Source organism: Archocentrus centrarchus, chromosome 1 (assembly GCF_007364275.1).
Source record: "Archocentrus centrarchus isolate MPI-CPG fArcCen1 chromosome 1, fArcCen1, whole genome shotgun sequence".
In the NCBI taxonomy this organism is placed as follows: domain Eukaryota; kingdom Metazoa; phylum Chordata; class Actinopteri; order Cichliformes; family Cichlidae; genus Archocentrus; species Archocentrus centrarchus.
Genome location: NC_044346.1, coordinates 19,310,020 through 19,327,538, shown reverse-complemented (window position 1 = coordinate 19,327,538; position 17,519 = coordinate 19,310,020). Strand labels below are relative to the sequence as shown.

The 17,519-nt window shown below is 40.2% G+C and overlaps 1 protein-coding gene across 3 annotated transcripts in view; it reads left to right on the top strand.

Annotated features, from left to right (window-relative positions):
• ndst3 (N-deacetylase/N-sulfotransferase (heparan glucosaminyl) 3) overlaps window positions 1-13,496 on the top strand; it is a 44,624-nt gene extending 31,128 nt beyond the window's left edge. For 2 of the 3 annotated variants that reach the window (XM_030736176.1, XM_030736183.1), the window contains 9 exons: window positions 3,813-3,995; window positions 4,533-4,629; window positions 5,536-5,659; window positions 6,208-6,382; window positions 6,788-6,958; window positions 7,219-7,328; window positions 10,988-11,090; window positions 12,121-12,231; window positions 13,009-13,496. In XM_030736176.1, coding sequence (XP_030592036.1) covers window positions 3,813-3,995; window positions 4,533-4,629; window positions 5,536-5,659; window positions 6,208-6,382; window positions 6,788-6,958; window positions 7,219-7,328; window positions 10,988-11,090; window positions 12,121-12,231; window positions 13,009-13,038 — 1,104 coding nt within the window. In that variant the 3' untranslated portion in view covers window positions 13,039-13,496. Of the gene's footprint in view, window positions 1-3,812; window positions 3,996-4,532; window positions 4,630-5,535; window positions 5,660-6,207; window positions 6,383-6,787; window positions 6,959-7,218; window positions 7,329-10,987; window positions 11,091-12,120; window positions 12,232-13,003 lie in introns of all 3 variants that reach the window. The other variant, XM_030736190.1, reaches the window with a different exon arrangement.
• Window positions 13,497-17,519: the final 4,023 nt, after the last annotated feature.

Here is a 17,519-nt window from a genome sequence, read left to right as displayed (position 1 = left end):
GGTGATTTAAGTGTCTGACTAGGTTTGTTGCTACAAACTTTTTCATGCTGGTTCCCTTGCACTTTACTTTGACAGACTTTGTGTCTTTACTCACAGTACAGAGCTTCCGCACTAATGACAAGTTAGCATTTGGGCGTGACAACTATTTTCCTGCGCCATTGTGCGCTTATCTACTGTATTATGCATGAAAGGCACCTGCTCGTTATCTGAAGTATGTGAGGCTGACGGGCCGGTCACCATAAATCAGCTGAATTCAGTCCTTCTATCAGTGCATCTCTAGGATTACCCGCAACTTACCTGTGAACTTCACTAGCATGTGCCTTCCATTTAGCATACAAATGTAAGTCACAAATATGAGTATTGTAAATTATATTTATCCACCGTGAGCGTAACAGAGTAACATCACTTTATGCACAGCCTGCTCAGTCAAACATTTTACAGACACCAGCCTTCACCTGAAAGAGGATGCTCGGTGTTTTCCAGCACTTTTTGCTTACAGTAATGTAATGTTGCAATGTTGCATTTGAAAAGCCCGTGTGTTGTTCTCACAAAATGCTTTTTTTCTTCGAGAGCCTACATGTTTTTGTTCTGTGCAGTGCTGTGTTCATTTTCTCTTTTTGTTATTTATTGTACTGTATTGCCTTATGCAAAATTGGACCTTCCGTGCATATATATATATATATATATATATATATATAAACCATGTATTCACACAGACAGACAGATAGATCAGTAAAGCAAATAATTTCTTCAAAAATTCAGTAATGTTCTAAAGGATTGGAGCTTGTTACAAACTGAAATACATGACCCGTAATCATCTAGGACATGGTATTTATGTTTGCGTGTGTATGCGTGCCTGTGTGTGTTCATGTGTGCATGGATTTTGAAGAACATCACTCCATGTTGGACTGACACGCCTCATCAGATCATCTAGGTCAGCACGAGATTGGAGAGAGGAGAAAAAAAAATTAGTGACTTTTTTCAGGCATATGAGAAAGTGAGAGCAAGACATTAAATGGATGAGAGAAGATGAAGGAAATGGAGGTGGGTGGGGGGGTGAGAGAGAAAAAGACAGGGGACAAAGATTAAAAGAGGAAGACTGAGTAGTTGGGTTTATTTCTCTCATTTTTATACTTCTCTCCCAGTCTAGCTCCGAGTATGATTTGAGCCCAATTCCGCTGTTAAATTATTAGAGTAGTATTCTTTATTAAACACACATATGGGGCTCAAAGCTATCCAGTATTCAGGAAAAGTATCCAATATTCAGCAAGAAAAGGTTTATATGGTTCTGGTAATTGAATTCTTAGACAGAGTGAGCCCCTCCACCAAAAGGGTTTGGAGGGTTTTGCTGTGTCGGGAGATTAACATTCTCTCAAGTGGCTTTTTTTTTTTGTTTTTTGTTTTTTAATTCAGACTCACCTGCCAAGGTTACTTTCGCTGTCCTTTCTTTTGTTAGCCCCCTCTCTGTACTTTTTCTCTTTTTCTCCAGCTCTCCAATTACAAACACAAATCATCTTTCCTTTACCCCCTTTGTTTAATTTGGCAGCCGGTGCTTAGCTCCATAATGAATAATTTCCATGTTCGGTAACACTGGGATTCTCTCTCTTACTCTCTTTGTCTTTCATACACATACACCTGCACACACATACACACACACACACGCACATACATGCAGTACAGCCTGCCTCCTCACAGCCTCACTCAGACATCATAGGCTATTGAGTGGTTTGAAGGGAACATAAATCACTTTTTGATCACCTTGCCTTGCTTTCAAAAAAAAAAGCACAAAACAACACACAAAAAAAGGAGATTTTGAAATTGTTCTTATTTACTCAGGTAAGATTCGCCTGCACTCACTTTATGCCACTCCAAATCCTTTTCATTTATATTCACAACCCACATGCGCCACCCTAACTACTGAGCGACAATATTCGTTCTCAATCCCAAGTGGGGATGTTTCCAGTGAGACATGGTTGGATTTAATTTTACATTATTCTAAGAGCAGTGCTTCAGCTTTTTTTGTTCCTGATTCTAAGAAGGAGGTTTTGAGGTTTTTACATTACAATTCATTGGAGAGGATGAGCAAGCAAACAGTTTTTAGTGGCTTGCCTTTCTGTTGTTGTTCCTGGCTGAGTGCTCGGTGATGCCTTGACAGTGGTTCCACATTGTTGCTCTAACATCAGCTAGATTGATATGAAGCAGGCAAGCCTGGGTGGTGCACTGCTGGTTGCTTAGAGTGAACACAAGATAAGAAGGCACGGGCGGTTGCACTCAATTGCGTTGGCATACACAAATGCATAAACATTTACGCTGACAGAGGCGCACGGACGCTCACGAGCGCATAAAAATGAGTGTGACGTGGATACCTTTGCTTCTCTCCTGTGTCTGTGTTGCATTCTCACGCACAAGTATCCACAATTCATCCGTTGTCTCCTTTCCACAATGTCTCTCACACTAACGTACCGACACATTCCTCACATCAATGTTCAGAGGCGATCAGTATTCTGAGCAGCTTTCCAGGTCAGCCGGACACTGATCCATCAAACCCCCGACACTGTGTCGCTCTGTATCTACAGCAACCTTCGCCATTAAAGATGAGCAACAGCAGCCTTCTGCCATCAGGAAATTCACAGTCTGTGCTTGAATGAGTCATTGTATGTTTGTGCATGTACCCGGACTACTTTTGTTTTAGGGACAAAAAATGTAAGGTTAATGTTAACATAAGGGGGAGACTAAGGAAATGGTACTGGTAGGGTTCAGGTGTAATTAATGTACTTTTAAGGTGAGGTTGTTTTCAGATAACAGTAAGGTTTGGGTTATGGTTAGAGTAAGGATAGGTTTTGGTTACGCCAAGACTTTTTAGCCATAGTTAAGAAGAAATGAATCCAAGAAATGAGTATAGCGTAATGAAATCAAAGATGCTCGACTGTGTGTGTGTGTGTGTGTGTGTGTGTGTGTGTGTGTGTGTGTGTGTGTGTGTGTGTGTGTGTGTGTGTGTGTGTGTGTGTGTGTGTGTGTGTGTGTGCATTCGCAGACGTTCTTTTACACAGTGACACATCTATTCATGCATATACTGACACACAAGCTCACATTCAACAAATAATTCATACCTTAATGGCTGATGTTACTGTTTCACCCAGACACATTCTCGAACACACTGCAATCACAAAAGAAGCATGTGTGTGTGAGCGTGTGTGTGTGCACATTGACTTGCATGCATTTGTCTGTAGCAGCTATCTTAGCTTGTCTCTTTGATCAGCCTATAAAAGCACTGAGCTGTGGACAGATAGCCCGGACCAGCACACTATCGCTCCTTTGCTCCCTCTGAGTCTTACCTTCGTTCTCGCAGACATTCATTGTCGTGAACACCATCAGAAACACTCTCCCATGTGCAGGTGCATCTTTCCGATCACCCGGCGGCTATGAGGAGCATTGTGCTGTCTCCTCAGCTTTATCTATCAGGAGTGGTGAATACATCAGTTTCAGTTTATCTGTTTGCCTCTTTGTACTTGAAACCTGTGTTGTGCTGAAAGTTAATGTACAATCTTACATAACAAAAGTGACTGTGTCACTTTGCAAAGCGATAGCAAATATTTATACTCACCGGACAGCTGCTCTGTTAGGGAATTTAAAGCCATCACACTCTGAGAAATAATCTGTTTGCTTTGCACCGCAGCCAACAAACATGGGAACTTGGGAAATGGGTTTTTGACTTTATCTCAATTTTACAAAATATAATATGTACATATTTTCCACTCCCTATTTACATCCATTTCCCTCTCCACCTCCTTCTTTGCCTGTGTCCTTTCCAGATAAGTATATTCATGACCCACCTATCTAACTATGGCAATGATCGACTGGGTCTATACACATTTGTCCACCTGGCCTCCTTCCTTCGCTCATGGACAAACCTGAAGCTTCACACCCTCCCACCACTCCAGCTTGCACACAAGTACTTCCAGCTCTTTCCTGAACAAAGAAACCCACTCTGGCAGGTGTGTTTGCTATGGTATTTTCCCACAGGTATGGGCTCGTATTGGTGCTCACATTTGTACAGTTTTATCAGTGCTGTTGGGAGTAATAAGAAGTTCTCATAACTAAGATTAAAACATATTCCTGAGGAAACAGAAAAATAAATCCCAAAATATTCCGGTGTACAAATCTAATGTTAGATTAATAGTTTCATTTTCAGAAAACGTTATTTAGGTGGTCTTTACTTTGGTTGATTGAAAATGTTTTTACTTGTGTGTGATTATGATTTTTGTTTGAACAATAAAAATCTGAAGCGTTAATTGTAATGTTTTATTTCAAATATGATACTTTTAATAGTATTGCTAAAGATGTACAGTATATTTGCCTACATGAATTTGCAGTGTCTCATGAGCAGGCTGTGAGCTGTATGCGTAAAATGAAAAGCTTAACTTATGCTGCAAATCCTCCATGATATGGATTTTTAGGGGCGTGTTTGTGTTTCTGTGTATAATATGCACATGACTGCTTTAACCTCTAATCCTTTTTTTCCTGTGCTGTAGAACCCATGTGATGACAAGCGACATAAAGACATCTGGTCTAAAGAAAAAACCTGTGACAGATTACCCAAGTTCATGGTAATAGGGCCACAGAAAACAGGTAAAGATACAGGGGAAAAAAAGCACACAATCAGACATGCACATGCAACAAAGAGGCTCCTTCTGTGTGCCCAGGTGTCTGGAACTACCACATCAGAGTCTATTCATTTAATCCCCCTCACTCCTGCGGTCCTGTCAGAGGCAGACAAAGGAGGAGGCTCTTACCACCTTTGTTCCACCCACATGTGATCTACTTTAGATGCACAGATACAGAACCTCTCCCCTTTTCCCATTTTCTTTCAGTGTGTCTCCACCAAAGAATTAAAAACAAGGAAGTGTGTTTACATTGGACGAGTCCTGCCTATTGCCTCTGTGTGAATTTAGAAATCTAATTGCTGGTGTTTGGTGTGAAAGGTTAGGAGGTTCTAGCTGGTAATTAACCAGGTGATAATCTCCCAAATGGGAGGACGGGGTCATTATAGCAGCATTAGCAACCCAACAGCAACAATTACAGCGCTGTATATCCTCATTGTGTTAGAGGGTATGTCAGAGATGTTGGAACAAATGGGAAACAAGATGAGAGAGAAAAGTAGCAGGTTGTGCAGGAGATAGTGTGAGGGGGACTGGGGGAAAAGAGAGCTGCTCGGGGCAAGACAGAGGGCATGACCAGCGCCCCAGTGCTGATTGGTGTCAAATGGTTTTAAATCATTTGATGGGTAGGCCTATGATCACTGCACACACAAACACACACACACACACACACACACACACACGCACACACATTCACATAATCAGTTCTCAGCAAGATATAAATCTTGCACAGGGAAAACTCATCCAGTATGGATCAGTGGATGACAGCTCTCACACACACTGATGAATACACACACACACACACAGACACACACACAGACTACTCTCTCCTGAGCTGAATTAACAAGCCAGTTATGAATTATGCCCTTTCTTCCAGGAACGACAGCACTTTATCTCTTCCTACTCATGCATCCCTCCATCTCCAGCAATTTCCCAAGTCCAAAGACTTATGAGGAGGTCCAGTTCTTCAACACCAACAATTACCACAAAGGAATTGACTGGTGAGAACAGACACAAACACACACATCCTAACCACGACAACTGTTCTTTGTCTTTGCCTTTTATTAGTCAGTGCTTAAGGTGAAATGAAAGATTACGTTGTGAAGTTGTTATGGATTTTCCTATGTCTTACAGACTTGATTGATCCATTAAGCAGTTCAGAACAGTTCAACAATGTCTTCCAAATGATCTTTTAAGCCTGCAAACATAAGCCAACAGACATATGGCTGCCTAAATTGACCCATAAATGGGTTACTTAGCTGACAGAGACACAGCTGGTGCATTCTGCAAAGTAATCCATAAAATCCAGACTCTGGAAATTCTTCATTAAACATTGTTTAAAATATATCAAGTTTATTTCAGGATCATTGTCTAAGCAGAGATAAAGGCTATAACTTCGTGACTTTAGAAGTGACTTTGAAAAAAAAAATGCTTAAATTCAGCTGGGTGAGTTTGCAGTGATGATTAATGCTTGTGCGTGAGGGGTACGCCTTGAGTGTGTGCATATGTTTATATGACTTCTTAATTTTCCCCATGTCTGTTGCCTCAGGTACATGGAGTTTTTCCCCGTGCCCTCCAATGTTAGCACAGACTTCTTGTTTGAGAAGAGCGCCAACTATTTCCCCTCAGAGGAGACCCCACGGCGAGCGGCTGCCCTGCTGCCCAAGGCCAAGATCATCACCCTGCTCATCAACCCTTCTGACAGGGCCTACAGCTGGTATCAGGTAAGTACTGTGCACAAACACACACAGAAAATATTAGATGCCTTTGACGCCTCACATATTATTTTCAACTTTCTACAGTTGCCTGCTTCATCTGCTGCATCTCCGTACTAATTTAAAATTGAATTCTTTATCCAAGACTGTGCTTGGAGTCGCTTGTAAGTGCAGAGTTAATGAGCCTAATTATCTATATATTTATCTATGAATATCATTATAGGAAATGTCACAAGATCCTAATATCATCTCCTTAAGCCTGTTTAATTAATGAGATATGAATGTCAACTATGTGCCAGCTTAAATGTTATGTCACTGACCAAAATGAAAACACTCTCTCATGGAAAGATGTGAATGTATTGCTCGTCCAGAGTATTCTGTGAAGCTTATTTGGTCATTGTGACCCCTCTCCAGCATCAGAGAGCTCACGAGGACCACGCAGCACTACGCTTCACCTTCTATGATGTCATCACTGCAAAAAAGGGTGCACCAGCTGAGCTGCGGTCCCTGCAGAGCCGCTGTCTCATCCCTGGTCTGTACGCTACACACCTAGAGAGGTGGCTCACATACTACCCTGCTAACCAGGTATGCACAGTCACAGACACAGGGGTATGCATACGCACGTGCAATTATAGAAATTTGCTTTTTGAATTTGTGCTCGTGGTAAAAGGGCATGGCTGAAACAATGGAAATTACGTCCTCATTTTAGTGTTTAGATTCTGCCTTGAGGAACCAGTAAGAAAAACAATTGTAAACTGGTCTTAAAAGTCTGAGTTCAGTTTTCCATTAAAGTGTCATTAAAGTGGATCGTGTTAAATTGAGCACATGATTGCATCTGTGTGTAGCTGATGATCATAGATGGCCATCAACTGAGAACTGACCCCGCAGCAGTGATGGATGAAGTTCAGAAGTTTCTTGGAGTCACTCCTCAGTTCAACTACTCCCAGGCCCTTACGTAAGTCTCTCCCACGGCATGCCAACTTCTTTCTATTTCTCTTAGGTTCGGTCATCACTGTCTTCCATTACTGGCATGCTGGAGTAACTGAGTGTGCGCTGTGGTAGAAATAATTCAACAAATTAAATCTATAACAAGCCCCCACCCCCACCCGAAATTTGTGCAAAGCCTGACATCTACTGGTGAAAACTGGGAATGTTCTACACTGGCCCTCTCTTGATGTAAGCACAACAGTGACATACCTGTTTCTTAAGAGTTATTAAATGCCACATTCAAAGGAAAGAAAACCTGTCCGTCTGTTTACAACAGAGGTAATATAGAGGATATGTGTAGATGGACGTGAGATAGGAAAGAGAATCTAAATCTAAAAGAAGAAAGTGGCAGTAACATGATGAGTGGAAGAAGCTGTTTATGTGCAAAAGACAGAGGGAAGCTTCCTGAAAAAATATCTTTAAAAAGTATGTCTGCTGCACAGTGTCAATCCAAAAAAACTAAAATAGCAACAATGCCAGTGCCAGTTACCAAGATAAATAATGAACACATCCATTGCAGTCTTTCACAGTGGATAAAAAAAAGCATGTGTACTGAGCAAGTCAGAAAGATTACTTCATACATGATGTTTCCAACCTCAAAGACAGCACTTTGTAGAGATATACTAAAATGTCTTCACACGTGTAGTCACTAAAATGACCAAGATTTCATTTTAAATAATTAATATATTTTAAAAACAGTTTAAATCGCAATAAAGATATATGTAAAATACTGCATATCACATATTTTAAAATACTGGAACATCTAATGTGTTGGAGTAGCTGCCTCAAATATGCATGTCAACCAAACTCTCTAGAGCTGGGGTAACAAATATACGGCCAAAAGCGGCCCGCTCCAGGAGCCAATCTGGCCCACTGGCCGGTTTTTGAAAGTGTGAAAATTGCAGAGAAGAAAAGCACAATTTTTGTACTTTTTACTGCAGTTTGCACCAGGAAGCATTGTGCATCAAAACATTAAAAATTGATCAAGAAGGTGTTTGTAAGAGCTGACTTCTTACTGACAAAGACAGTACTGATGGTTTGCCATATCTTACTGAAGCAAGACGATTTTAAGACAAGGAGGATCCTTGTTGTTATCTTTCTTTGTAATGACGGAAGATTGAATGTGGAAAAAAGGACAAAATATTGTTGAAATTACTTTTCAAGACATGTCAGGCTGTTTATTGCCATCCATCTGGCGGGGCACACCTTGGACATGTTATCAGTCTAACACATTTTACCTGTTTTGTAAATTGATTATTTATTAAATCTTTTATTTTTGCTTAATTAATATTAAATGGTATAACTGGTCTGGCCCACTGGCGATCAAGTTTAGCTGCATGTGGCGCATGAACAAAAATGAGTTTGACAGAGTTTTAATATACATAACTCAAGAGAATTAGCTTTCGCCTGCGGATGCTCTGTTTCAGCTCATTCTCCATTAGAGATGTTGCATTTGACCTTTACATTTTGGAGGAGTGCTAAACTGTTTATTTCTCAAGCACCACTCATCAGAATGCAATCTGCCTGCAAGCCCTCGAGTCTACAGACAGGGACATCTAGAATTTGTAGCTCAGACTGGGACAGAGTGCCTCTGTCTTGGCTCACAAACCCACATGCATACAAATAATTTGTAAAGAGATGCATTTTGACAGAATAATAAGGAAGCTGTGTGTGTGCTTGCAAGGTTGCGTTTTGGCTGAAGACTGAGTTACACAAAAGCCTAATCTTTCTTTTCTCCTTCTCATTCTTTTGACATGGCAGCAGTCTGACAGATCCTCAACAGTGGAGCCTATTTATTTAATCCCCCTTTCATTTCTTCCTCCTGTCCTGTCAAAGGAAAAATTGAAGAAGAACCACTTAACTCTTTTTATACTTCTATATCCACTGATGCATGCAAATAAAAATAAAAAAAATATTTGCATCTTTCAATCATATCCACATTAGCCCTTATCCTCCATCTGTCAAAACCAGTCAACCACAATATTTATCTTTTTTTTATCTCTTTGTCACCTCTCTTTTATTTACGCTACTGTAATGTGTGAAAATAAATCAGCCACAAGATTAAACCCACCTAATATTGTGTATGTCTCTCACTGAAAAAAACTGATCTGACCTGTCAAGGTTATGGACGCAGGAATTCTCTGGCACTGGTACATTGGCAGCTGATCCTGTGGGTCCTGTGCGGTGGGTCAGTTTCTGTCTTAGGGGGAGGCCAGCCACCCTTCACCCTTCAGAGAACGCTCATTTCCACCGCTTGTATCTGCGATCCCATTCTTTCAGTCAGTACCCAGAGCTCATGACCATGGGTGAGGGTATGGGCGTAGAGCTATAAGATAAGCCATATGATAGATTAATTGAAATTAGCTTTACTTTTGAGATGGGGTTTCCTTCAATGGTATACATGCCCACTGACCCATACACTCAAGGGTTCTGGTGGCTCTGTTATATTATCCACATGTCCCTTTAGAGGAAAGATTTACTGCAGATCAGTATTCACATTTTTCGGAGTAATTGCATTTGTTCTTCAATTAAATAAGTCCTACCCTGATGGAAATGGTTTCTTCCAGGATGATTATACCCCTATTCAGGACATGAGGGGTCACTAATGGTTTGATGAGTATAAAAATTTGATGGATCACATGCTGTGGCCTCACTGTTACAGATGTCAATCCCGTTGGAGATTTTGGCCTGACATGTCAGAAAGCACTCTCCACCAGAATCATCAAAATCCACGGGGGAATGTCTTTTGCAAGAATAGTGTCCAAACCCTCCAGCAGAGTACAGTAATTTACAAAGGCACTTTGCTGTGAAGGTCACCCACTATCTTCTTGTCTGCAAGGGTTTGCCTCATCTCATAACATCAAGGCTGTGTGTGTGTGTGTGTGTGTGTGTGTGTGTGTGTGTGTGTGTGTGTGTGTGTGTGTGTGTGTGTGTGTGTGTGTGTGTGTGTGTGTGTGTGCTAATTTCAATGACACAAGGAAAACTTGAGACCTAGTGGAGAAAATGATATTGAGGTATTTAGTTCATTAACACATTTCTGCATCACATTTGAGGTCACAAAAAGCAACACATTCATTCATCATTTCCCAGGGGCATTATGTTCCATATTAGAAACTCTGTTTTCTGATGCCTGCTCTTTTCAAGTGCAAGATTGCAGTTAGTCACTCTGTACCTGAACACAAATACAAATTAAATACACAAATGCGGTGATTAAAGTAGATTATTCAAACATACCATTTAATATTTCCAAGTTTCCTTCTCTGGGGCATTTTTTTTCACAGAATAAAGAAATGCAATATTTCAGTTTTTTCACCACAGAAGAGGATTACTGTATTAACCAATCAATAAACTGCACTTCTTCCCACTGTGCGAGTACATTAAGAGAGGGCGAGAGCAAGCGAGGTGAAGAGAGAGTGTGCATAACAGAGATGATGTGACAGAGAAAGCATGTGAGCTGAATGCAACATTTCTGTTTAGCTTGTGCTAGGAAGATGTGTTCTTTTTCAGGTATGGCTGCTAAAAAAAAAAAAAAAGGAGCACTTTCAAATATCATGGCCTTGACAGCAACATTGAGATTTTTATTTATTTTTTAAATAATAGATTTTTTTTTTCCCACTCTTGTCACAGCTTTGACCCTCAGAAGGGTTTTTGGTGTCAGCTCCTTGAGGGTGGAAAGACAAAATGTTTAGGAAAAAGCAAAGGAAGGAAGTACCCCCCTATGGAGCCAGAGGTAAGTTTATTTTAGTTTAATTAGAACAGATTTATGCTCATGGAAAAACTTACATGAATAAAATGTTTGAAAACAAGACATGGAGAAAAAAGAAGAAAGAGCAGCCTGACTGATTGACAGTGACAGCCCACAATCCCCTCTATCATTGTGGCAAAATTTCCCATAGGACAGCAATAGGATGGAAACTGTCACCCAATCAGACCCAGCCAGAAACTTACAACCTAATCATGAGGACTCGATAGTGACACAACCCCTGTGAGAGAGAATGGGATGGAGGGAGTAAGGCAGAAGGAGAAAATCCAATCCATAAATCTTTGTCCTGGCTACTGAGTCCACAGAGGAGACCAAACCTGCAGACAATGAATCACACGTTTGCTCTCACATGAAGACAAACAGATAGATACAATTTGTCTTCCCACATGTACTCACACATGGCTAATGGCTGTGCCTCACTGTCACCTATAATTAAACAGTTTTTGAGTTTCCACCAGGGGTACGAAAGTAGAGGACAAAGTAGGGATGGGGAGGGAGGAGGTAACGATAGGGAGGAGAGACAAGAGAAGCAGAGAGATGAGGAAGTCACACAGGGGACGAGAGATATAATGGATCTCGTGCATCCTTCATGTAATTTTCTTCCTTTTATAACTTCATTTTTTAGCTCTGTTCATACCACTTGGCACTTAGTGGCCCTAAAGTCCTACAGAGGAGAAATAAACTAATCTTGCTTTGTGGCTCATCATTAATCTCTCTCTCTCTCTTTCTCTCTCTGTATATACCCAAAATGCTTATCCCTCATTTTCAACCCATTTTGCACCTCTTGTACTTCTTTCCTTCACCTTATTCTTCCCATTCTTCCTTTTCACTCCATGCCTTTTCTGCTTTCCTTCTCATTTCAACAACTTTCCCGTTTACAACTTATCAAATCCCGATTCACCAACTGTGTTACTGCCTCTCTGTCTCCCTTACTCCCTATCTCCTGCTCTTATCTATTTCCATTCTTCCATTTTCTCTCCCCTGCCACTCTCTTCAGGCACGTGCATATCTCTCCAGGTACTACAGAGAACACAATGTGGAGCTGTCAAAGCTGCTGCATCGGCTTGGACAGCCCCTTCCCTCTTGGCTAAGAGAGGAGTTGCAGAAGGTCAGCAGATTGCTCATCTCACCAAGAAATACAGTATATGCTAGTTGAAATGTCAGAATGAATTAACAGGGTGTTAGACTGAATAGTATCACATACTGTAGTTTCTAATCCTTGGTTTTACTCTGTAACATTCATTTTCATTTCTAAAATGAGCAGCAATTTGATTTGCTTTTTTTCAGTGGAAAACACTGCACAATTCCAGGGAATTGATTTGTTATAACATGGTTATAACTCTGGTTAAAACACTGGTTTAACCACTTTTGGTTAAATGTTTGGGAGGTAGTATTTTATATAAATGTATATACAGTAAAAATATTTTAAAATCAATAAACCAAAACAGATTTTAAAAAGGCCTACTGACTCAGTAAAATAGTGTAAGAGTAGTGAACAGTGCAGTGCAACAATGTGGCTTAGAACGTGTTAAGCATTGTGACAGCACAGAGCTAAATTAAAATAAATAAATAACATAGATATTCAAAGCATACTAAAAGCGCAAAATGTCATAATCTAAGTGGCAGCCTCACCTTTTATTCTCCAGTGCTGTTTTGTTTTGTTTGCAGACTTGAATGTGCTGTATTTTGTCACTCCTTACGAGTCAAAGGCAGGTTTTCCAGTCTGCTGACAGCATTCACATCATGCTCTCTTTTTAGTGATGTGGTTAGCATTTAGATCAATAAGTAAACAAAGTGAAATTAAATTACTTTATCCCATTTCTTTCCCTCTTCCCTGTATTTCCCCCTAATCCCCTCCCTCTCTTTACTGCTTTCTGAAGGTTAGATAACCTTTGCATCTATGAGCCGTGGTTAAAGTCAGGGGGGTCACAGAACAGGAAGCGACTGGGAGCACCTGACCTTCAGATGCACTGTCTGTGGCCTTTTAGTGCACCCTGAGGTGAAAGCAAGGACGGGGGTTGCCTTGTTTTACCGAAGAGCTGTGACGCTGCTGAGAGGAGCAGAAGTCATGAAAGCACAAAGAAACCTTGTGAGCTGAAACAGAACTCTGGGATGGATGGATGGATGGATGGATGGATGGATGGATGGATGGATGGATGGATGGATGGATGGATGGATGTTTCAGGCGAATAGACAGCTCTGATGAAAATGGGACTAAAAGGAAGAACCATATGACAACAATGAAGCAAACTGCGGAGGACAATGAGAATTTGGAAAATGTTTGATGCCCAAAACCTGTTCTAGTGAATTCTTATGCACACCTGCAGTGAATTTGATTATTAATCCTTTTTATTTTATGATCACTTTTAAATTATGTTGCCAGAACAGCGCTGGTCAGCTGTGCGTGGTTCTCATAGACATGACTGCACTATGTTCTGTTCTATGTATCTCCAATACAAAAACATATGCTATGAGGTTCGGTTTTTACCTTATTTTTCCTTTTTCCGTTGCAATGAAAGGGAATAAACAAGGAGGACACATGCATAGTCTCAGGGTGAGTGAAAAGCTGTTACATTTTTGTTTGTTTTTTAGTTTTTCCTTTAAGTAAAGCTAGTTTCTGGTAGATCTGGTAGCTTTGTTCACCCTTAGAGATGTCACTTGTGGCTTTCACTGGAAAGTTTGGACTGTACATGAGTCACTGAAGCAAAGAGAATTGCCTGCTCATTATTTTCCTGTGACAATACATGCAGGGGAATATTGTGTCCATTAGGCAAAGAATGCTGATGATTTCAGCTCTGAGGACTGAGGAGATATGAGTTTGTGGGTGGAAGACTGGCCAAAACCTAGTGGATGTGACAGTTAAAGTAGCTGTGATAACGGCAGGTAGTTTTTGTTTTGTCACTGTCTCAGTTAAGTCTCAACTTCATTTTTTTCCCTTTTAAAACCAGTGGCCTCTTTAGCTTCAGTTTGAATGCAAAAACCCTAAATGTCAAACACAAAAGCCAAAATTAAAGAAATTAATATGACTGACGGTTCTTTAATGAGCATTCATTACCTGATTGACATTGCGCAGGCTCATACCTGAACACGCATTTGTGAACTTACATTATACTATTTCTACTCCTCTAGGTAAGGAAAAACGACAACTTACAGCTCGACAGTGTACATTTACAGCAGTATTTTCCATGAGGTTTTCACTATTAATATACAATATATATAGATTATGAAAGATCTATGACATATTACTGGAGAAACCTGAACCTTTAATCCTTGTCCACTTAGAAGGAAGTGTTCTGTTGGCCCAATGCCTTCCTACGAGATTTTACTTTACTTTTTATTTTCTTTATTTAATAATTTTGTAGTAGAAATGTGGGGTTTTTTGTACTTTTACTATAGTAAAATCATAACTGTTAGTTGTGACATACATTGTGTAATACAAAATGCTCTTATATAGTTAAACTAACTTTATTTAGGTGCATCCTAAACTAGGTCTATCTTCCCTTTGAGCACAGAAAACTAGAAAATGAAGATATTAATGTTCCACTTTCCTTCATTATCTTCACCTAGATCTGCTTCCACCCTGCAATAGGCATTGTGCTTTCAAGGAGCCAAAACTGGCTCCTTTTTGACAGACAAAGATGACTTCACCAAAATCAGCATATGACAAGGGTTTAAACAAGCAAAAAAAAAGATTCATATAATGCATGTGTGCGTTTACACTCACCTGTCACTTTATGTGGTATTGCTGTTCAGCTGTTAACACAAACATCTAATCTGTCAGTGTATTAAGGCACGCTGACATGGTCATCCTGCTGAAGTTCAACTAATGGGGAAGAAAGCTGATTCAAGTGACTCTGAACGTGGCATGGTTCTTGGTGGCAGACAGACTGCTTTGGGTATTTCAGAAACTGCTGATGTGCTGTGATTCTCACAGGGCACATCTCTGGGGGTTTACAGAGAATGGTCCTAAAATGAGAAAATATCCAACGAGCGGCACTTCTCTGGGTGAAAATGCCTTGTTGATGTCAGAGGTCATTGATGCTCAATGGTGAGATTACTGTACTTTTAGCTTATTTGAAGGCAACAGAAACTCAAATAACCACTTTTTACAAACCAAGGTATGCAGAAGAACACCTCTGAAGACCTTGAAGCAGACAACAGAAGACCACGCGGGATGTCACTCCTGTCAGCTGAGAAAAAGGAAACTGAGGCTACAGTTAAAACAGGCTCATAAAATTGGAACAGAAAATTAAAACAACATCGGATGAGTTTTCTGCTGCAACATTTAGATGGTAGGGTCAGAATTTGGAGTTAAAGAAACAAAAAAACAGTTCCTCTTTACATCGATTAAGATAAAGGTTTGATTTTGCGTAGTATTGTAATGTGAAATAATGACCACAGGGGGGTGCTGTCAGACTTGAAGCGTTGAAAATTTTATGTATTTTTGGCCCTGCTGATCTATCCAGAGCTAATCAGCAGGCCCCTATTTCAGGAACCAGGTTCAACAAACTTGATAAGCACTGACATGGGCAACTCTTGAGTTTCTCATTCCAAACAGATGATCAGAGTGAGTTCAGTCAGAGTATACTCACCTTGAGTTAGCGCGTCCATCATCAATGGAGCTCTGATACCAGGATTCATCATGGCAAGGTGTAAATAAGAACAGGGCCTCCATTTTAACCCAATGGACCGAGGATCGTGCGTGTCCGTGTGGAACATGATGGTTATCTAAAAACAAAACAAAACAATAAACAGGAGGGAAGAAAATAGTTGTTTTAATCAGCTCGGTCCACTCTGTCATCTTCATAGACCCAACTTTAATTTTCACCAGATGAAGCCGAATCCCAGTTTTACTAAAAAAAAATAAATAAATAATAAATTTAAAAAAAAAATCTAATTATTTGGCTCAGACCCGACAGGACAAAATGCAGGAGACAGAAAATTCATTTTTATTTTATTTTATTTTCAAATCACAAGAAACAGTCGTCTCCAGGCGCTTTATGTTGTAAAGTAAAAACCATACAACAATTAAAACTGAAACTGAACATAAATATGTGGAGAAACAGATCAGACTCAGTTTAATGATAAATCTGTGTTATTAGTGGCTGGGCATTTTTATTTTTTATTAAATAAAAACAGATTTTGCTGCAGCTTATGACCGTTTTTTGTTATTATTTAGTTGAAATGTAATCCATTGATGGAAGAGCAAGCTCACTTTTTTCTTATTTTTCCTAAATGTAGAATTTCATTAATTCTGTCATTACTGGATAAAAATGCTCCATGAGACTTAGAGAAAAACTGTTCCCAGTTTAAGTATTTCTAATCTGATCTAATGTGAGCTTCACTGATAGGTGACGCCTCTCTGACAGCCGCAGGGGAGATGTTTTACTGAGTTACTGTCAAAGGTCACAGTTCAGTCATAGCTGAAACCAGGCCGGGCAGCTTTACAAGAATGAGAACGAGCTGGGAAATGACTGGAGTCTGAACTGGAGCTGGGCCTTGTCCGGTCTGATTCCGTGATCCTGATCTGTTTTGGATCTCTCCTGCTGCGCACGTGTCCTCGGACACGGTTTGCTGATCCGTCACGGAGCGAATCAAGATTCATACTCTGAATTTCAGACATCATAACTTTCAAACTGTTGACAGCATTTAAGGTACTTTAAATATATTTAGTTCAGTTTTCAAGTCTTAAAATTATTTCAACCTCATCTTCACTCAAACATTCACATCATCTCCAAGATCCAGACATTTTCCCATCACTGACCTTTTACAACACGACAAATGATCAGTGATCAGCGTTCTGCGTCTAAAGCTCTAGACAGTTTCGTTTGATTTAAACAGTGATGCTACAGAAGCTGAAGTAAATATTTCAGAGGAACTGACTGACAGTCTGAAAGCTCCATCTGAGCCAATTATAAATGCGTCATCTAATTGCTGTCTCCGTCCTCATAGCCTATCGACAAGTGGATGCCAATAAAGGCGCCGATGTTATGTACATAACATAACAAATGAAAGTCTAGCCTGTATTTCAGTGCCCGTAAAAACATAAACGTATGCAAATGAACTCGCTCCTCAGACGCTCTGACTTATTATGAATGAAGAAATGAATGGGAGTGTCAACCAGGTGGTTCCGGTGTAACAGGAGGGGTAAAGTCAGCGAGGAGGTTAGGTTCACAGAGCCTGTTATCCCGGTAACTAATTGAGAGTTGAAGTAAACTTTCTCTCTGGAACAAAAAGCCCGAGTTTCCCCCCATTTCATCCCATACTGCTGGATACACCAGAAGGCAGTGTTAGATACAAAAACACAAACCATCCCACTACAGTACTACTGTATTCTGTTTCATGGAAAGCAAAGGTGCTTTGAAACGAAGTACAAAGGTATGATGAGGGTTACTT